Source organism: Mus caroli, unplaced genomic scaffold (genome assembly GCF_978045245.1).
Source record: "Mus caroli unplaced genomic scaffold, Mus_caroli_1 scaffold_5, whole genome shotgun sequence".
Classification (NCBI taxonomy): domain Eukaryota; kingdom Metazoa; phylum Chordata; class Mammalia; order Rodentia; family Muridae; genus Mus; species Mus caroli.
Window position 1 is genome coordinate 10,169,705 of NW_028227260.1, and position 22,248 is coordinate 10,191,952.

General features: G+C 38.3%; 1 protein-coding gene across 1 annotated transcript in view; it reads left to right on the top strand.

The window, feature by feature from the left end:
- The window catches only part of Nhs (NHS actin remodeling regulator), a 322,414-nt gene extending 301,127 nt beyond the window's left edge, over positions 1-21,287 (top strand). The window contains 7 exon segments of the mRNA XM_021153510.3: positions 6,230-6,292; positions 8,598-8,790; positions 11,483-11,614; positions 12,601-13,392; positions 13,395-15,578; positions 15,857-15,983; positions 18,419-21,287. Of these exon segments, the coding sequence (XP_021009169.2) occupies positions 6,230-6,292; positions 8,598-8,790; positions 11,483-11,614; positions 12,601-13,392; positions 13,395-15,578; positions 15,857-15,983; positions 18,419-19,025 (4,098 nt within the window). The 3' untranslated portion in view covers positions 19,026-21,287.
- The last annotated feature ends 961 nt before the right edge of the window (positions 21,288-22,248 follow it).

Genomic DNA, 22,248 nt, shown 5'->3' on the forward strand with positions numbered 1-22,248 from the left:
ACTGCTCTGTCATTGATAGGGCCTAGCTTGTTTCACACATTTTCTAAAACCAAACTTGAATTATCAATAGCATGTGCTTTTATATTTTATTTCTTTTGCCTATATGTATATACAGGTACACATGCCACAGAATGCATGTGCAGGTTAACCCTGCAGAAGTCAGTTTTCCCCTTCTACCAGATGGACAATGGGGACTGAACTGAAGTCATCGGGCTTTGAAGCAGATGCCTTTACCTGCTAAGCCATCTCTTTAGCCCATGTGTACTGTTAAGACTATAGTGTGGTATTACAGTTTTATGAATGCAGGACTCCACAATCTGTTTATCATTCTGCTGTTGGCAGGCATTTGAGTTAGCTGTTTCTAATAGCATGGTTATATTTATTTGGCTTTTACAAATATAACTTCTGTAAAAAAATTATGCAAGGTTTCTTGTGGATATACTTATTTTCCTTTCTTCCATAGACCCATTAGGAAATTAAAATATAATATATGTTTAACCTTACTAATATTCAAATGTGGTTGTACCTTTAAACAACTCTCATCAATTTCAAAGCATTCCGGTTGCTCCACATCTTTGCCAACAGTAGATGTTACTTGGAAAATCATTTGCAGTGCAGACCCTCTGTTGCATGTAATTCCTTATGGTTTACATTTAAACTACCGAGTGAATGATGATAGTAAGCCCATTTGTAAACATTTGTTTATCTTTTGTATGTTTTCTTTTGCCAAAATACTGCAGGAGAATTGAGGAAGGAGTAAAGAGTATGTTCATTCGGGGAAACTAGTAAAGGTATGAAAGGCGGGTTTATCAATGATAAGAGAAAGTTCCCCAGGTTTGTTAATCACACTTTTCAGCACGTTAAGTAGATCTGAATGCATAAAGTAGATAAAGAAGAACTTGGTAAATATCTGTTCCCAAACATTTCCCTTCCTGACCCCAAACCATTGTGTCTGCTCTGAATTCTGCTTCAGTGACATTTGCTTGGAATTTTTCATGGGGAGTTCTTAGCACCTTAATAAGTGCATATTTGCCAGTTTGGTTTTCTTTGGGCTTCAAAGCTTGGTGGAGTATGTAGTGATAGGATTGGACATTTGGAGTTCAGGGTGGCAAGCTAAGTAGAGGTAATGAAATTTGATAGCTATAAATGCCTTTGAGGAGCCTGAAGGTTGGGGATGAGGCTCAACCAATGAAAAGAAGAGGATATCTCCTAAGCCTCTTCCTCATTCATTATTTTGCTTGCCATTACTTAGTCAGCTTGGTGAATGCAAGAGTTGAAGACAGGGGCTGGTGAGATGGCTCAGTGGGTAAGAGCACCCGACTGCTTTTCCGAAGGTCCAAAGTTCAAATCCCAGCAACCACATGGTGGCTCACAACCACCCATAATGAGATCTGACTCCCTCTTCTGGAGTGTCTGAAGACAGCTACAGTGTACTTACATGTAATAAATAAATAAATAAATAAATCTTTAAAATTAAAAAAAAAAAAAAAGAGTTGAAGACATTGAAAGAAAGGATGAATCAAAAATTATATTATTGAACATGTTTGGAAAGACGATCACAGCACCAGCCAGTGGGAGACTTTGAGATAGTCTCAAGGGAAAGACTGTGCTCTGTTATGGCGGCAGCAATAGAGTGACACGTAAGGAAGGCATTGCCAAATTTCTTTAAGCTTTGGAGAAAGATCAAAGTGGTTCATATTTATGTGCAACACATCCACATACACTTCTGCACAGAAGAATCTGAGGCAGATGGGGCTCCTCCATCTCACAGATGGCCATAGTATGTACATTAGTGCTGAGACTAGTCTAAGGACAAACAAGCCCTGTGGCAGAGTGATATTAAAAGCCCACATCACCTCACTAGAAATCTGGTATGGATTGTAAAGGACATATTCACTCTAAGGTTTTACTCCTGTATTCTAATATATGGTAACACTTCCTCGCCAGTAAATACTTCTCAGGTTTAAGACAGCAGGATAGTCGTAAATCAGCTCTGAAATTCGACAGCTATAAATGCCATGTGGTATCAGTTAGATCACAAACCAGAGCCAATTTTTCAAAACATTTCCTGCTGGAATACCCACAACATTTTAACAGATGTCTTTTGGCAAGTTTTGAAGCAAAATAATCCCCTATCAGCATATGAAATAAAGCCCAACAGAAAGTCGAATGTGGAGGAGAGTGATTTTTTTCCTCTTCTTCTGGCATTAAGAGATAGATTTGAGGAAATCTTGAACTCTTAGGAGAAAAACAAGCTCACAGCCAAAAAAGTCAAGGGATGGACTTTTCTCTCTCACACACACCACAGAAAAGATCGAGTTTTGAAAATATCCTTTCAAGGTTCAGTAGAGAAATTTCCTTGGCTACTTTTGAGTATAATATTTGTTATTTCTTCTTCTGAGCACTGATCATAACTCTGGGGTTTGGTTGAGGCAATCTTATGAGAAGTGAGGGGAAATGACTTGAAAATACAATGGGGCCCACAGGTACCAAAATGGAGGGGAGACATCAGAGAAAAAATCTATTGTTAGCAGCAAGATGGGCATGATTGATCCTGGATTAGTTAACAATGTGGTAATTTTGTCTGAGGCCTCTCAAAATCAATGGCAGAGAGGCCAAAATGAAAGCCTAGGAAAAGAGAAGGAAATGGATTTTTCATTTTTCTTCAGCATGTTTGATGAAAATATCAATAATATAGATAAGTTAAAAGGAATTATATAGCAAGTACACTGTAAGTGAGAGAGAAACTCTTTTACTTTTTCTTCTTTTGAGTCTGACAGTTTGCATAGGAGCTGATTTTTACCTTCCTCTAAGAAATGCTCTTGAATGAATGAAATGGTGGTCTCAGAACACTCTTCCCACAAGTTATTCTAAAGAAACATTTCTACACTAAGTAATATTTCCAAAAGCAGGGATCCCTATGAGTACTCTTCCATTACCTGTTGTTTTGTATGCATCTTGCTGATGTTGTCTTATTTTCTCCTATGCTGTCTCATTTTTAACTGTGCATTAGGAGCTGTACTGAAAAATGATGTGTAGGTGGGGATAATTTTATGTCATTTCTTTAGGAGGAATTTTATTTAACAGGAATTTTTGTTTCTTTATATTGGGCACAGTGAGGTTCTAGCAACACAACAAATATTTATAGAATACTATTGAATCAGTTGTAATACAGTTATGAATAAATAATGGCTAAAATTTCTTTGAATGAGCAATGGGGTACATTTACATAAAGCTATTAAAGAATAACTTAGTTTATATAAATTTGATCAATGCCCAGCTTTTCCTCAACGTATCCATCAGTACCTATTAAGAAGTGGCACTCTGATCCAAGTAGAGATGCCCTGAGGTAGCAGTAGATTGCAATCTTGTTTCTTAGATAATTTAGAGAAAAAAATCTATGAACTGATTTTTACATTCATCATATAAAAATATAATTCAAATCAATCATAATCATTTGTTTCCTTTGACTAACACCCAGGCAAGTGAACACTTTCAAACATAAGACTTAGACAGTTCATAATTCATGGCAGATATAAAACCATAACTCACTTAATATGACATTCACAGATACTATAAATCTACAGGTATCATAATTAGAAGTAGGTGGAGAAATCAAAGAGCACCATCTCTCCATTCCAAAGCTCAAGGCTACTCAGTTTCAGCATTTGTATGCTGTAGGTTGGAGCTGCTACCAAAAATGAGAGAGGGAGTATAATCCAAGGAGACCTTGATTTGATTATAGTGGCCTAAACCAATGGTCTGCATTGTCTGGATTCAGTCAAGGCCTCCCTCAGTCACTGCTGGCCTTTATCTCCTACTTGTTTGATATGTAGGTAGATTCTGCAAACAGACTAAAAAATAAAACCCACTCCTCATCTCTCACTCCTAAAAAATACTCAGCAGAAGAGATGACTTGAGAGATTTATGATGAACTACAAAATTCATTTGTCAATATAAATTTCATTCATGTTGCCTGAACTGCAGTCTCTTATATTTTTTTTTTTAAATTTCTTTATGAGATACAAAGCCTTGAATTTTTGTAGCAATTTTCTTTCCCATATCAACTTGACATATTGAGGCTCCCTTTCAATTGCTTCTATGAATTGTTCCTCTAGTTTACATATTCCACTCTCTTATATGAGAATTCTACATCATCTATGGCTCAGTATAGAACTGCAGTCAAATCTGAGTTCTAATACATTTCTTTAAGTGAAGGAGCCTTAGACTAGATCTTAAAAACTGGGCATGAGGAAATGACATTTGCTCTCTATAAAAATTAATGAACAACCCTGTCAGTTAAAACTTACAAACTTAAATTAGAACTAGATCTTGAACGGTTCTCGAAACCTATAGAATAGTTAGGTTCAATATCCACCCATACCAATTCACTTATAGAACCAAGGTTTCAGGTGGTTTCCTGTGTGGTTTTATGCATTTACTCTAGTAAGACAGAGATTCCCTCCTGAGACCTTGGCTATGCCTCTAATTTTATTTGGTTTTCTCATAACTGCTAAAACACACAGATCTCTGGTATCATTTGAGTGAGCAAATATTTTGGTAAGTTCTTATGAGGGCGCACAACTAGTATTATGAAAGACTAAAAGAAGAAGTTAAATACAGGAATTTACAATCTACTAGGTAAACGTGGTGTGTGTGTGTGTGTGTGTTTTTAGGATAATTTGTATTATATTAAGGCCCTGCTATAAGGTAAGTACAATAATATATGCACAACTGAATCCAAAGCTGGTATAGATTAGATTCACAGCTATGTCTAGCCTTTTGTATTGCAACAACAATGCTATCTACAAAGCCCTTACATAGAAATCATATTACTGAAAAAAATAATTAAGAAATCACAATGTTTTAGGTAAGTTTAAAATTTTATATTGCCCTACATTCATAGCTATCCTGGGCTATATGCAGCCTGTGTGTCTTCTCACCTGCTAGAAGCTAAAGAGTTTCTGGTAGTACATGCCTGTAATCCAAGTACCTGAAGGGCTTAGGCACTTTCCTCACTGTGTGTTAGAGATCATCACAAACTGGATAGTGAGTCTTTCTCAAAGCAAACAAGCAAGAGGAATTTCAATGTTTTTCTTAATAGATCCTGAAGAGAGAATGCTGATTGCCAAATTAATATCCAAGCAAAATTGGCAATATGACTTGTTTTATCTAATACAAAATAAAATACAGGGCCTCTTCCTCAATTTAAGTATTGTAAGATGTTGGCAGTCAACCATTAAACCATATGTGGGGTCTGTATGAAAGAGAAACACTCATGAAGCCAATGGTCTTAAAATAAGCTTAATGAGAGAGAAGGAAATTTGAGCAGTCTAGAGAAGGTGATACAGATTGGACATTTTTATGGGAAAATAGTCATTCTAAGGAAAGAAAATAATTTGATCTTTCCAAAATTATCAAGACTTGTATGGGAAAGATGGGTAAGTTATGAATTTGAAGAGATGCCTCAGTGGGTAAAGTGCTTACCTTGAACACATGAAGACCTAGATTTGAAAATATGTATGATGGTACACACTAATAATCTCAGGGCTGGAGAGGCAGAGACAGGCAGATCCCTGGGACTCACTGACCAGACATCCTAGCCTATTTGGTAAGCTCTAGATCAATTAAAGACCTTCACAGATATGAAAACAAAAACCACATGATAGATGGCTCATAAGAAATTATGATACCTGAGATTTGCCTCTGACTTCCAGGTACATGTGCACATACACGCATACAGAATAACACAAGCATCTGCATACATTCAAACATATACATAAGCATATATTATATATATGTATATGTATATATACAAAAGATGGGAAAGTTATGATTTTTAGAGGCATTTTCACAGCTAAGGTAAAGATAAAATTAGCCACAGTTGTAAAAGTAGCATATAAAACACGTTAAGTGCCAAGTTTTTTCTAAACACACTACATGTAATTCTCAGAATTTCCCTGGAGGGGAGATGCTGTTATTCACCTATCTTACTACAGATGATAAAGAATTGGGTCTGATCATGTAGGAGAAGAGCCAGGTAACCAGGCTATGAATTGAAGAACTCTAGGTCCAGAGTCGGTCTGTCCTCCTAACCAAAACAGCATCACTCAGAAGGAGAGAAGTCCTGCTAGAATGTTCTTTGTTACTCTCGTAGATTTGGCCTAGCTTGGGCATACTGTTGTGTACATTTTTTTAATTTTTTTCTTTTTGCATTTCATCTTCATAGTTTAACAGCACCCGTTCGCCCTCCCCCACTGAATGTTGCCACATGGCCCCATGGAGTAGAAAGGTATTGGTTCTGAGAACATTTCTTTGCAGCCTTATCCTGCTCTTTTCAGACACTCTCCCTTTCTTTTCTCTTTAGCTTTATTGCAACCCTGTTTTAAACTAGTACTTTTAGAATGAAGTTGAAGAGGGGTATTCTCCTAACTTGAATTAAAGACAACCCTGTTATTGGTTTTGTTCCCTATTAACATATCCCCCTTGGAGTTGCAATTTGCAGTTCTACTAAACATAGGCACCCTCTATCACCACTTCTGGAATTTGTAGTTTGAGAAAAAGAAATTAGTTTTCCCTGTATTTATCAGAACTGTAAAGTTTCGGCTTCTCAAATTTAAAGAGAGAGAGAGAGAGAGAGAGAGAGAGAGAGAGAGAGAGAGAGAGAGAGAGAAAGAAAAAGAAAGAAAGAAAGAAAGAAAGAAAGAAAGAAAGAAAGAAAGAAAGAAAGAAAGAAAGAAAGAAAGAAAGAAAGAAAGAAAGAAAGAAAGAGAAAGAAAGAAAGGAAGGAAGGCAGGCAGGCAGGCCGAACAAGACAAGAGGATTCTCTGGCAGCCAATTGTCCCTGTCACCTTTAAATAAAAAGTCCTTTGGCTGCTAGTCAGAGCCTGGAGTCAGTCACTATCCTTTAGCCCTTTCTAGTCCATTGTTATTCAAGGAAGGAATCACAGCAAAATGAGGCCTCTGGTGGTGGGGTTTTCTCTTCTGCTGGGTTCTCCCGCGCTATGCTTTCCTGTGTTCCCTGCTCTCTCTCTCTCTCTCTCTCTCTCTCTCTCTCTCTCTCTCTCTCTCTCTCTCTCTCTCTCTCTCTCTCTCTCTCTCTCCTTCCCTCCCTCCCTCCCTCCCTCTCTTTCTCCCTCCTCCCACCTCCATCCCCCCTCCCTCCCTCTCTCCCTCTCTGCATGCACCAAACTTTTTTTTTTTTCTTTTTGAAAGTTACCTAGGAAACAAAGTCTTTTGTGTTCCAACTTTATTTGAGCTCTTCACTACCCTGGGAATCTGCACAAAAGCTGAAGAGCGAAAAGAAGGTGCAATATTTTACTTAAACCATCCGTGGTGAACACAAATTTCCCATGGTGGGGGGAAATTGTATAGCGTTGGGTGTGTTGGGGGGCTTTGCAGAAACCTCTGATAAGGTAAGTAAATGCTGGACTTTCCTTTAAGCAAGGGGCTCTGGACTTTATACTTTAAGGAGACTTGAAGACAGTTCATTTGACAACATATGCAATCCCGAGCCAATAGGACAGTTTCCAATGTGAAGACTAGATAGTTTTTTTTTTTTTTAAGTGATCCTGGTTTTAGCACAGAGGGTTATTAAAACCTTATTGAAATTTAAAATTAACTTATTTTATACAGTTACCTATCTTCCTCTGAACTGTATAAAGAAAACCAGGTTCAGTGGTGGAAATTGGGTCTTTTATTATACTGGTTTAGAAACCAAACCCTGAAACCAAAAGTGGAATGGAGCCTTTTGTATAATCTGGGCCTGGAGCCCAAGCTTGAAATAAAAGTTAGGCAACATTAATATTTATCAAAGGCTTGGATAGACAATTTTCAAATGTGATATAGAACTCAAAGCCTCTAACTTACACAGCTGGAAGAAAAGTTTTGTACCACAAAGCCAAAAGAAAATAAACTAGAACTCTGCTACCCATCCAAATTCGAAAGAAAAAACCAGAGATTGTCTGCTCCCTCGAGATGTGTCTGTTCCACTGTAGTTGGATACTGGGCTTTATTTGGCTTTTCCACGGCCATCTAATGTCAGTTAAACTGAGTTTTAAAAATGTCATTCACCAAAGCTGTCTTCTTGCAGTGAAATTAAGCCCTGGAGTTTTGATGGCCTCCTGGAGTAGGCTGGCTTATCTGCCAGGTGGTATGATCCAGACTCTTTCATGTCTTGAGTTTTCCTGCATAGTTTCTGAGCATTTTTATAGCCATGTAGTTCATCTGACTCCTTTGATCACCATGGTCTAGAGGTCTCAAGATTTTTGACAGGAACTGGCAGCAATATAAAGATGCAGAAAGTAGATCTCCCTTCCACTGACTTAAGGACAAGCAGTTTTCTTCAGTTTGAAGGTCTAGGTCCTATCTCTTAACTCCATTTCACTGAAAACCATGCTTTGTGAGCCCATTTTTTCCCCCTTCTGTCTCTCTTCACTGTTGAAACAAAACTTTTAATTAGTTGTACTTACTGTTTTCTAGAACTGTTTTCTTTGTCCTATATGTTTATTTCTATCCTTATTTTTTTTTAATGGAACTATAAAATCCCTTACGTATGTAAGCTATGGGAGCTGAATCTGAATGTATTTTGTTCACAGTCCCACTCTCCAGAGGATGAAGACACAGATGCCATGCTAGGGCAGAGGCCAAAAAACCCAATCCACAATGTTCCCTCTACACTGGATAAGCAGACCAACTGGAACAAAGCACTACCTCTCCCGACTCCTGAGGAGAAGATGAAACAAGATGCCCAAGTGATTTCTTCTTGCATTATTCCCATCAATGTCACCGGTATCATTTCCTTTCTTTCCTTTAGGGGCAGTTGGGTCTGAATTGTCTATGTATTAAACTTGTCCAAAACCTGTGCTGTTAGCCTCCCTTATCAGCTAAGAATACCATTTTGTTGTGAGCAAGAAATCTTCCGTCAACATCCAATCCAGGAGATATTCAGTAAGCTTTTGTCCGGTTTTGAACGCCAATTTGCATATATTCTGCTGGACTGCTTGTTATGTAAATGACAGTTTCTTTCTGGAAAAAAAAATCACCAAATAGCTCTTTGGCAGTGATTAATCATATGATAATGGTGTGTGGCACCATGCTAAAGAAAGCAGCAAAACCCAGTTTTTTAAAACTGCAAGTAAGGTTTCCAAATAGAAAATCTATTTTCATGCTTCCCTAGATGAAGGTGGGCTTTTTCTAAAAGACCATTAGACTAGTGTATTGATTTTAGGGATTTTTGACCTGAAAATATGTAGAGATGAAGGGTGAACTGTATTTTTAAATTGGCAAGCCTCCCTTCCTTTCCATTTCTGCTGTTGTATCTGTTGAAAGTCTGCATAATTAGTCTTCATAGGATGAAAGCCTAGCTGGACTTTTCTTCAAAGTCTATTAGCAGAAGTAGTGAATTCAGGAGCTGGAGCTGGGAATTTTAGTTGTAAATCAGATGATGTTTTACTTTTTAAAGGGAGCTATAGGTTAGTATACCACATGATAGATTTAATAGTGGGGTGTATGTGTGTGTTTGTGTGTGTGTGTGTGTGTGTGAGAGAGAGAGAGAGAGAGAGACAGAGACAGAGAGAGAGAGAGACAGAGACAGAAGGAGGGAGAGAGAAATTCAGAGAGTTATACTTTATTCTCAACCATTCTCCCTCAAATTAAAAGATCTCCCATTGGTATTTTTAAACACCTCTTCTAGTTTCCCTTTATCTTATTTATATAATAAAAAAATGTAAAAAGCATACTTTGACTGCCTTAGTCTTGATTTCCTGTAACTAAAGACTGCATGTCCCCTGAGAAAGCATTTTGGACTTTGCTATTATCAACTCCACTCAGATTTCTCTCACCTAGAGTGGGGGGCAGATGGACCAGGTATCTGGGACAGATATTCTTTTCCTCTTGCATAAGAGGTACTCTAATTCATTGGCCAGTTGTGTCATGAGCTAGGACTTAATTTTCCTGGTGACCTATTTGACTTATAGGATAAATTATTCTAAGGATGTGCACTTGTGTGGCCTCTATAATCTAAATAAGATGTGTTTGAGGAGTTTGTGTGCCATGGATCATTCTGACACGCTTTTAAACTAATTTTCAGTCTGGGAACATCTGACTATTAGCAGCCACTGCTTCTTTTCTGGTACTGTAAGTAAAAATCTTGTTTTAAATGTAGTACTGTGATTATAGGCCATCATCTTGTGATTAGGAAGAGGAGAACATTTTTTCTTTCAGTTTTATTTCAGGAACTCTCAAGATGAAAGCCCAGATTAGATGTTGATTTCAAGAGCTTTAATGAGAACATTGTTAATGGTGTCCATATAACACACAGTGTCTGTATATCATGTATTCAATAGTCATTAGGATTCAAATGAAGGATTTTAGTTTTTGATTGGAACCAAGAAAGGAAAGTCTCATTTATATGAATTCTCTGAGAGCATTGTAATCATTCGTCCCATGATACAGATAATTCAAAATGAGCCTAGAAACTGTTGACACTGTGATGTTATACAGCTGACCCAAGGTTTAACAACCCATTCAGCCCCATGCTTAACAGGAGAAAAAATAATTAGGTGATCAAATCTCAAAGCACAGCATTTCAGCTTTCTGAGCCACTGCTTTCACTGAAAAGTCTACAGTGTATGCTTGTGCCATACACAGTTTGAATTCCTTACCTTCTTCTGCACAATTTAATAGAACCACATATAGTGCAGCTTATGTGACCATAGAGAACTAATACGCACCATGGATGGCCCCTACATGCATACTAGCAAACAATGCTTTAAAAACTAGAGAGTTTATCTTATTAGCTGGTTTGTACAGAAGGTAGTTCCATTTAAGTACAGGAAAAAGAACTCCTTCATATGTTTATTTCTAAACCAAAAAGCATCCAATTTAGTCACAAGAAGAAAGTTGAGTTATTTAATTAGTGAAAAGAAGAAAGCCCGAAGCTATTATGTTTCCTCACAGCAGTGTGTGTTTGTGTGTTTGTGTGTGTGTGTGTGTGTGTAATTACTTGGAGAGGAAGTTTGGACATGGGAGATGGAAGGAGAAAAACTCACAAAGACGCCTTTAATGAAGAAATGGGTCAGGATATGTTAGGTTCACATCTTGGGCACAGATCTACTATACAAAGGTATCAGTTTCAGGGAGCCCAGAAATAGACCAGTAAATAATAGTGTCTAAAGGTTATAACCAGTTCAGCATGAGAGAGCTTTGCTGACATCCTTTTCTCTTCTTCCTATTTCTTCTGGTTTTCTTCTTTTGCTTGTTGCTTTGGGCAGCGCAAGCTGCTGTGGGAGGCTGTATGTAGAAGTAAAGTCTAATGTACTGCAGCATTTAAATAAGGACTATAGAAGGGCTCCCTTACAGTCATTCACAAACTTAATGCAAAGCCTTCCCTGACTTCCAATCGATAACTATTACTGTGTTCCAAGCAACTGAAAATTTGCTGGCCATTTAAAGGCTAATGAGAATTATTTGTGGGTTGCAGGCGTTGGTTTTGACAGAGAAGCAAGTATACGCTGTTCTCTTGTTCATTCACAATCTGTACTCCAGAGGAGACGAAAACTGAGGAGAAGGAAAACAATCTCTGGGATTCCCAGAAGAGTTCAACAAGAAATAGGTGTGGTATAAAAATGTTCATAGTTTCTGTCTAGTGGGGGTTATAAGGAAATGGAATAAAGTACTACTTTCAACTCTAACATTCCTTAGAAATATTGAATGTTTTAATTTTAGTACTTTTAAAATACTGTATATTTATTTGTATTCAGAGTATTGTATTCATTTGGCATTATTTTTTTAACTCTGTTCTTGAACACAAAGGCTTAACCTTATAGACCAAGGCATATACATTCAAGCCTTCCAGGTGATAAATAATATTTTGCCTACTTAAACATTTCATTAAGATAGGAAATATGAATAAACATTCAATGCAAGAAGGTTTGGGTTTTTTTTTTTTTTGAAAACTGTAACGTCATTTGAAGAGAAATTGTACTTTTATGTGATTATTTTTAAAATAAATTTTAAACATATCCAAATGGGAAATTTTAAAACTTTAAAATCTTTGGGGACATTTAAAGATTTTTTTCTGTTCAATGTGTTTATAATATTTGTACCAATTTCAAAATATTTAAACAAGACTTTAATTTTTATAATGAAATCTATGAATTGTATTCTATTATGCTTGTATTACAAAAACACAAATGAAAAATAGTGGCCAGTACTTTAGGTTTTGTACTTAAGGGTTTTTTGTTTTGTTTTGTTTTTGATATTTTTAAATCATCTTTCTTTCACGAAAGCAGTCAGTTATTAGGGTAAATTAATGTGAAGAGACATGGTTCATAAAAAACAAAAAGCATATCTTCTCTCAATGAGTATTCATGATGTGTGTGTGTGTGTACATATACATAATACAACACATACAAATAGAAGAAAACATAGACAAACTCAGGAACATAAAGCATTTTAATTTTCTCCTAATTTTACATAATAATTTTTTTCTGTAAGAGAAAGTTCTAACATGGTAGCACACAGATTTATAAATAGCCCTCAAAATGCCTGTTAGTCTGTTGAGATGTAATATCCTACCATGTTTTCCATGTGCCCTAGATTCTGATGAATCACCAGTGGCCAGGGAAAGGAATGTGATTGTGCACACAAACCCAGACCCCTCCAACACTGTCAATAGGAGGTCCGGAACCAGGGACTCTGAATGTCAAACTGAAGATATTCTGATTGCTGCCCCATCCAGAAGGAGAATTAGAGCTCAAAGGGGTCAAAGCATCGCAGCTTCCCTTTCTCATTCAGCTGGCAACATTTCTGCCCTGGCAGACAAAGGCGATACCATGTTTACTCCTGTCGTGAGCAGCCGTACAAGATCTCGGAGCCTTCCTCGGGAGGGAAATAGAGGTGGAGATGCTGAACCCAAAGTAGGTGCTAAACCCTCAGCATTTGAAGAAGGAGAACATTTCGTGGGTGACCATGAAAGAACCCCTAATGATTGTAGCGAAGCTCCAAGCAGCCCAAGTACACAGGAACACCAGCCTGCTTTGGGCCTTGCATGTTCTCAACATCTTCACAGCCCTCAGCAAAAGTTAAGTGAGAGAGGGAGATCACGTCTGTCCCGAATGGCAGCTGACTCTGGAAGCTGTGACATCTCCTCCAACTCAGACACCTTTGGAAGCCCCATCCATTGCATTTCCACAGCTAGTGTCCTCCTTAGCAGCCACATGGACCAGAAAGAAGACCACCAGTCGTCCAGTGGTAACTGGAGTGGGAGCAGCTCTACATGCCCCTCACAGACCTCAGAGACAATCCCTCCCGCAGCTTCTCCTCCCCTCACCGGCTCTTCTCACTGTGACTCAGAATTGTCACTGAACACTGCTCCTAATGCTAATGAAGATGCAGTGTCTTTGTGACAGAACAGTACAATGACCACTTGGATAAAGTAAGAGGCCACCGGACAAACTCCTTTACTTCCACTGTTGCAGATCTGCTGGATGACCCCAACAACAGCAATACAAGTGACAGTGAGTGGAATTATCTGCACCACCATCATGATGCATCTTGCCGCCAAGATTTTAGTCCTGAGCGTCCAAAGGCAGATAGCTTGGGATGCCCAAGTTTTACAAGCATGGGCACCTATGACAGCTTTCTGGAAAAGTCTCCTTCAGACAAAGCAGATACTAGCTCTCATTTCTCAGTGGACACTGAAGGATACTATACCTCGATGCACTTTGACTGTGGTCTCAAAGGTAATAAGACCTATGTCTGTCACTATGCAGGCCTAGGCCCAGAGAATGGTCAGGGTGTCGGGGTTCCTCCTGCTCTTCCGGACTGTGCCTGGCAAGAATACTTAGACCACAGGAGGCAGGGGAGACCAAGCATCTCTTTCAGGAAACCAAAGGCAAAGCCAACTCCACCTAAACGTAGCTCATCGTTGAGAAAATCTGATGGAAATGCAGACATTTCTGAGAAGAAAGAACCAAAGATAAGCAGTGGTCAGCACCTGCCTCACAGTTCCAGGGAAATGAAGCTGCCTCTTGATTTCTCCAACACGCCTTCTCGTGTGGAAAATGCCAATCTGCCTGCAAAGCTGGACTCTTCTTGGATAAACCAGAGTGAACATGCTATTAAGGAACCTCAGTTGGACACTACAGACATTTCACCATTCAAAGATGAAGGTGCTGAACCAACTCACTATGCAGACCTCTGGCTTCTGAATGACTTGAAAACAAATGATCCTTACAGATCCTTATCTAATTCTAGCACTGCTACGGGTACCACAGTGATTGAATGCATCAAATCTCCAGAGAGTTCTGAATCCCAAACATCCCAATCAGAATCAAGAGCAACCACTCCATCTCTTCCTTCAGTTGACAATGAATATAAACTGGCTTCACCAGAAAAGCTGGCTGGCTTAGCATCTCCATCAAGTGGCTACTCAAGCCAGTCAGAAACGCCAACCTCCTCTTTCCCTACAGCTTTCTTTTCAGGACCACTGTCTCCTGGAGGTAGCAAAAGAAAGCCTAAAGTCCCAGAAAGGAAATCCTCACTACAGCAGCCATCTTTAAAAGATGGTGCCCTATCACTGAGTAAAGATTTTGAACTTCCAATTATACCTCCTTCTCATCTTGACCTAAGTGCTCTTCATGTTTTGAATAAACCATTCCACCACCGTCACCCACTGCATGTTTTTACTCATAAGCAAAACACAGTCGGAGATATGCCGAGGTCAAATCCCGCACCGTCTCTTGCAATTACACCAACAGTTCTCAAGTCTGTCAACCTGAGGTCCATCAGTAAGTCTGAAGAAGTTAGGCAAAAGGAGGGCAATAATACAGATCTCCCCTACTTAGAAGAGAATGCTGCCACAGCTGCTTCTGTGGCCTCCTTATCTCCAAGTAAGGCAAGGCCACACACAGCAAAGAAATCAATATCACGCCAGTATTCTGCTGAAGATACCCTCCTGCCCTTTTTAGATTCCTCTGTAGTTGAGATGGGACCAGAGAAGCATTTGGAAAAGAACCCTAATTTTGATGGAAAGAGTCATGGTGATCCAGAAACTGCAACCTCAGCTAGCAGCAATCTTCCAGATTCAAATGTGATGAAAGAACAAATACAGATGGAAAGCGAGCTTATCTCAGAAAACATACTAAGTAAGAACTGTGGATTTTCAACAGGATTTCAGAGGGTGTCTGCTTCCCGCCCCAGTGATTTGGGTAGTAAAATGATACAGTATGGAGCTAGTCCAGATGGCACTGTACAGCAAGGACAGAAGGCACCCTCTGGAGTTAGGGAAGAAGGTGGAAAACCAGAATCTGTGGATGGAATCACACTTCAAGCCAATTCATCAACTAGAGTAACAGACATAAGCAGTCAATATAAGCATCAGCATGTTGTGAGCCGCCACCATGACAAAGTGCCTGTGACTATCCGCCATGAGTCAGAGATGTCAACTGTAAATTCATTCCCTGAAAAATGTTCTGAACAGGAAAATATTGCTTCAGGTATTTCACCCAAAAGTGCCTCTGATAACAGCAGAGCAGAGGAGACCCAAGGAAGTATGGACGAGACTTCATTGAAAGGTCAGTTAATGATACCTGTGTTAGGGTGGGAGTGTGTCCTGTGGTGAAGGGTATTTCTCTGGAGCCCTGGGTGTTGGTTTCCCTCTGCCATTTCTTTTCACCTATCAAAACAATTGAGAAAAAAGCTACTGTTATTTAGGAACTAAGATTTGACAGCTATCTCTTTCATTTCAAAAATCATGGTAAGGTACCTTATGTTTGTTTGATCCCCGAGTCAGGAGAACGGGGTAGTGAGATGTTTTCCTGCCCTTTAAGGATGCTTCTCTTCTTGTTTTTAGAATCCTCACCAAGTGATGACTCCATCACTTCACCACTCAGTGAGGACTCTCAAGCTGGAGCTGAGGGTGTGTTTGTGTCTCCAAACAAACCTCGAACCACTGAGGACCTATTTGCAGTCATTCACAGGTGAGAGAGTGGGACCACGTCTCCAGAAACAGGCACACAAAAGGGTTTGCTTTTGAAGTGCCTCTCACTGAATGTAAATATGGGGAAGCATTTTGAACCTGTACTACACTCAATGACAGCAACAACAACAACAACAACAAAAACAGCAAGAAGGAAAGAATTATCTTTCTCAATCAAATTCATAGACTGTGTATACATGTTTTAAAATATTAGTCTAGAGAGAGAGACAGTTCAATTAAGAGAGTTCTGTAAGAAGCATTGAAGGGAAGATGCTGGGTGATTTCCTGAGGAAAGACATTCTGGAAGAAATTTACATGCGAAAACAATTTATAGTTAAATTACTTGGAGTTAAACTCAAGTGTAATCTCTGTTGTATATATTGTGTTTTGTATTTATTTTTGCAGTACTAGGCATCAACTCCAATATCTCACATATGCTATACAAACACACTGCCATTGACTTATACCCTTAAATCCTGACTGTTAAGTCATCTCTTGAGTCTACAAATATTGTCAAATCTGTAATCTCACACTAGCTGACCTAAACATATGTTGATTTGCTAAAACAATCTGAGATCATCTCAGCTTTTCTTTTCTTTTTTAAAAGTTACATTTCTTTCATGGCACTGACTTTTATCTCTCTCAATTGAAAGGTCAGATCTGGGTTGCTTTCCCGGAACATGGTTGGGCCTTTGCTGCTCATGAACACATCTCTTTTGTACCTGTATAACCTGTTATCATTGGCCCGTATTTGCAACAATTCATTACAGCTGCTGACCATGAAAGCAGAGCCAAAAAAAAAAAAAAAAATAATAATCCTTGAAAGCAAACTCATAGCCATTGAACTTCCGGAATGATGCTACGTGTTCTCTCCACAAACATAAGCTCCCTTTTAACCTTTGCCTTGGGGACCTAGATTGAATTCCCAAAGGAAAGAACCTGAAGATTATCTTTCCTTTTTCACAGACTTAACCATTTTGGAAGCAAATTCTTTGCAAGCAGTTTATAATCTCCCCTTTCACCCTTTGGACTTCTGCTTTTTAAAGGGTTTCTGTTTTCTGTTGGTTCTGTGTTTTTCTTTGTTTGTTTGTTTTTTGTTTTTCCTTAAAGCAGGAACACTACTCTTTAGCAACTGCATTCTCCTAAGGATTCTCCTAGTAGCACTTTCTGTGTGTACCTTAGCAGGCAAGCTTCCTCACAAACAACGCAAGAATCACTAATATATTCTTCACCACAGATGTTTAACGTTCAATTATAGTCTCTAACCCTCACACTTTATCTCCAAACTCAGTACAGATTATTAATTTGCTATGTAAGTTAATGAGCCCTCAAAGAACCATATGGTATATCTGGAATAGTGGGCAGTATATAAGTTGTAGAATCAAAAAGATAATCAGATTGGAATAGGATACCACTTTCTGTGCTGTCTTGAATAAATTAAATACCCGAACTTACCCTCTTAATATAAGTAGAAATACCTACACCTCACAGATTTGACTCTGATGATAAACCAATATTTTGTGTCTAGAATCCTGTAGATGCTAAGACTCCTGCTATTGAAAACTGCCTTCTGGTGGTACCAAGCACTGATATGCAAAGATAGCAAACACAGAGGTTTCTTTGAGTAAAATCGCTCTCTTCTGGAATGTGGAAAGGCAAAGCTCACACTTTCTTCACCACACATGTTTTTAAATTAGTAAAGAACATGCCACCAGAGTCAGGAATGACTCAGTTAACGCTGAAGATTCACTGAGTTTATGAATACTTAATTTTCAAAATAAGAGCAGCAATTTCATGGCTATAGAGGTTATTTAGATTTAAGGAGTTTGGTAATCTTAGATCATATTTGTGTAGCATTTGCCTGTTTATTTACATCCCAGTGACAAGAATTATTTTTGCTGTCTTGAGAGCTTAGATTTTATATTTTAAATGCTCCAGAGATGGTTTAAATTTTCAGTTCCTCACAAAGAGTTGATTTACTGCTAGACATGTTGTTGATGCCCCTGAATACCTAAGACTCATGGTATTTGTATTAAAAACAATAGACTATTATTAAAAGTCACTTAAGTAACTTTCATGTGCAGTAATTTAAAATGTAGGTTAGTATGTCTCTCTATCACCAAGCCCCATCAGGTATCAAACTAAGGGCAGTCTTGACGCACTGAAGCCATTCTCTGCTTGTTGTGAGAGTATTTTTCTTTGTATTGCAGAGACAGATTTCATGAGGAAAAACAGCAGTGTTTCCCCATGCTGTAAACAGACGTCAGCAGCCTTAAAATCTAGGAGGGAAAGTAATGAGTCACAACCTTCCTTAGATTCTACCATATAAGATGCTCTTTAAATATGATAGATATGGGGATGAGATGGAACACTTCTTGATTCATAAAATTGTCTGTGGACTCGGATTTTTTACCCCATTTTCTCTTTTCTTAAAAGATCCAAGAGGAAAGTACTTGGAAGAAAAGATTCTGGGGATATGTCTGTCAGAAGCAAATCAAGAGTTCCCCTTGGTAGCAGTAGCAGCAGTGCCAATTCTGTCACTTCACCCAGCAGCAATGTGACAGCTGGGACTAGCCAGAGGTCTCCTGGTCTCATCTACAGAAATGCCAAAAAGTCCAACACATCCAATGAAGAGTTTAAGCTGCTGCTCCTCAAGAAAGGCAGTCGTTCAGATTCTAGTTACCGCATGTCTGCTACTGAAATCCTGAAGAGCCCGGTCCTGCCCAAGCCTCCTGGGGAGTTTACTGCAGAGTCCCCACAAAGCCCCGATGATACCCATCAGGGCACACCTGGGACTGAAGCACTGTCTCCTCTGTCGCCGTGCTCACCACGAGTCAATGCGGAAGGGTTCTCCTCGAAGAACTTTGCAACCTCAGCATCAGCACGGGTTGGACGCTCCCGGGTCCCACCTGTGGCCAGCAGCAGCCGCTACAGTGTCCGCTGCCGGCTGTACAATACTCCAATGCAGGCCATCTCTGAGGGAGAGACTGAAAACTCTGATGGGAGCCCACATGATGACCGATCCTCCCAGAGTTCCACCTAGTTTGCCTGAGCCAAGCTGACCTCAGATGTCCAGCCCCTTATTAATGAAAGGATATTGAGACATCATAGAGGAACTGGAGAAAAGGCAACAGGGTGTGGGGGTTGCATTGTTGCTTGGCAATGAGCTTCTAAATATGTGTTGAAGAAGCAGAAAGTGATTGAGTCATTTTTTTAAAATTAATTTTCATGTTTTAAGTAGCAGTTCTGTCTCTTGTGGTTTTCTTTAGCACAGTTTGATTTGTTCGGTCTCATTCCTTGTGATAAGAGAGAATACAAAAGTATCTAAGTTTCTTGAGACCTACACAAGGTTTTCCCAGAGCTGCCTATTCCGAAAATAAAGCCCTCACTGTCATGATTCTATACGAAGATGAAAGTACTCTGGAGGTTTGGTATTTTTTTACATTAAAATAAACTAAAGCAAAATTTAGAAGAAAGAACTACACATATGTAAATACCATATTTTTGATAAAATGTGTAAATAGATTTATCAATGATGAGTGGACAAGTGGCCAATTATCTACCACACACCAACTATTTATAGGACACACACAAATAAAGTATAATAACTGTATTCTGTGAATACCATTTTCATATCAAATACCATATTTAAATGTCCACCAACATGATTTCTGAGTGATAAACCTCAAATATGATTTTAAAATTGGTGAAATAATGGAAATATTGAGGTCCTGTACTGAAATGTGATTAATTTAAAGTAATGAATTTAGACCTAATCATTGTCGTGACAAACTATAACAGAAACAAGCTAATCGCAATTTGTGGCTGTGATTTGCCATGTGACAATTTGAACAGAATGAAAAGCATGCTTTTGATTTTTTTTTAACCAATGAAAGAAATCATCATTCTCAATGCAAAGTCCCCACCCCACCCCCACCCCAATAGCTTTAAGCAGTGTCCTTTAGAATTTAATTTTTCAGTGGATTGCTTTAAGGAGAATGAGTAGAGAAACCAGTAGTTAATTTTAGACCATGTTTTATATAAGGCTACTGGGGACAAACAGTCATAATCTAATGACTATACTCTTTAAGCTTCTTAATTAGCTCCAGGTTCGTAAACGAACAGAAATAAAAGCTAAGCATGCCACAGAGCTATTGACTTCTCAGCAAGTACCTGTGATGAGTTTTCAGCCACGCTTCCTCTCTGTGCTGATGAGATTCATGCTACCTAAAACTTAACAGAAATGACACTGTGAACAATGTAGTTGGGAAGTAGATATGTGTATATGCATTATTTATATTCACTCTTCAATTGGGCATGGGGAGCAGCTCTGGTTCACATTGCTACACACAGCGGATTTTTGTCTGGTTTTACTAGATCTGCTTGATGGTAAAAGGGGAGGGTGGTGGGTGGGAAAGGAAATATCAGGGCAAGCGCTCTGATAAAATGAAGGCAGGGAAACAAGCTGAATTACTTGAAATTACTTGAATTTTCTTGTCTTAAAACTGAAAAAAAAAGTGTAACAAGTTGAAATCTGCAAGTGGTTCTCACACCTCTGGTTTTAACGTGAACTGAGACTAAAGTTTGAAATCATATGTGAGAAATATAAGCACCTATATACTTAGAATAGGTTTTGAATGGGAACACTAGAAATTAGAAAGAACTAAGGAAGGGTATGACCTGTGAAAGACTAGAAAGTGATGACAATGACAGAACACACTAGAATCACCAAGAAATCGATGAGCAGCTGGCTTTATGCCTATGCAAATAGTATTTGAGAAAGTAAGATGTTTGAAAGAATTAACTCATGCTAAATGAAGGAGAAAGTCTGGTCTAAGAAGATACCGTCTTTCAATAGAAATTTGTTGTAAGATTTACAGATTAAGAATTTAAAAATCTGTTTTTGGTGTTTTGTTTGTTTGGGGGAAAAAGTCTGACTTCTAATATTTGTTTTTACTACCAAATTGTGTTAGTTAATTTCTTGTCATTCTTGTATGTAACATGGGTGTTGGGGGTGGAGGGGTAGAGGAGGAGATTGAGAACTGGGAGAAAGGATGAGAGAGAGAGAGAGAGAGAGAGAGAGAGAGAGAGAGAGAGAGAGAGAGAGAGAGAGAGAGAGAGAGAGAATGAATGAGAATGCTGGGGATAGATAAACTACCTGGTAAAGGGTTTGAACATAAACAAAGTGTTATAATTTTATTAAAAGAAAAATGTTGGGGTTTGAAAAAAATGGACCATCATTCCTCATTGGAACACATAACTCATTAAAAGAAAAAAGAAAAAAAAAGAAAAAAAAAAAGAAAAACCAGCATGGTTTGACATCATGTGGGGTCATGAACAAATCTGTCTCATGCTTTGAAAAGTACACTCAGCAAAATTTTAAAAATAAAAGTTTTTAGACAAATGTGATAAGGAACCATCATTTCCAGTCTCAATAGGTGATCATTTGTAATTTTCATAAAAGCAGTTCGTTTGCAGTATGGCTTTTGTGTAGCTAGGGGTTTTTTAGTGTGAAGAAAGGTATGTGGGCTTTAAAAGTGATTTTAAATCTTGAATAGAAAAATCACATAAATTGGCTTTAAAAAAATGTCACCTTTTATTATTGACATTAATTTAAGTAACCATACCATATATTTTTAAAATCCATGTCTGACTTGAATTGTGAGGCAATAAGATACTGTCTATGTGATGATCACAGAACCAACCCTTATAGTTTTACTTATTTTGTTTACTCTAAAAATCTATAGCAGAGTTTCTCTATTTTGTATTTCATAGATTTAAAGAAATCCCAAATAAAGATGGATTTTAGATTCACTGTGGACAAGAATATTGAATAAGAAAGTTTAAAAAGCAAGCTAATCCTTAATAATCTGGAATAGTCTACACGGCTTTAGAATAGACTAAGATGTGGGACTGTCTTTAACATCATTGTCAGCCCAAGGCAGAGTACACACATTAGGTAGTGTTTAAAAAAAAAACAAAAAAAAAACCAAAAAACCAAAACCAATCCAAACTTTTCTTCTGTTGTTTGCACTGATGCTATCTTTTCTTCTGTGTTTATCCAACATGTTTTATATTGTGTGGGGGAAATTCTGTTTTATTTTCTTGCTTTTCTGGTGATCCTGGTTTGATTTTCTTGTTTTGTTTTTGGCTAAGTAGAGGACTTGGACTAGTTGTAGCAAACAAAACACCCTGTTTGCTCTTACCAGTAAGTACATTCTCTGTAATGGTGGTAATTAGAGGATAAGATGAAAATAAAGCTTGAA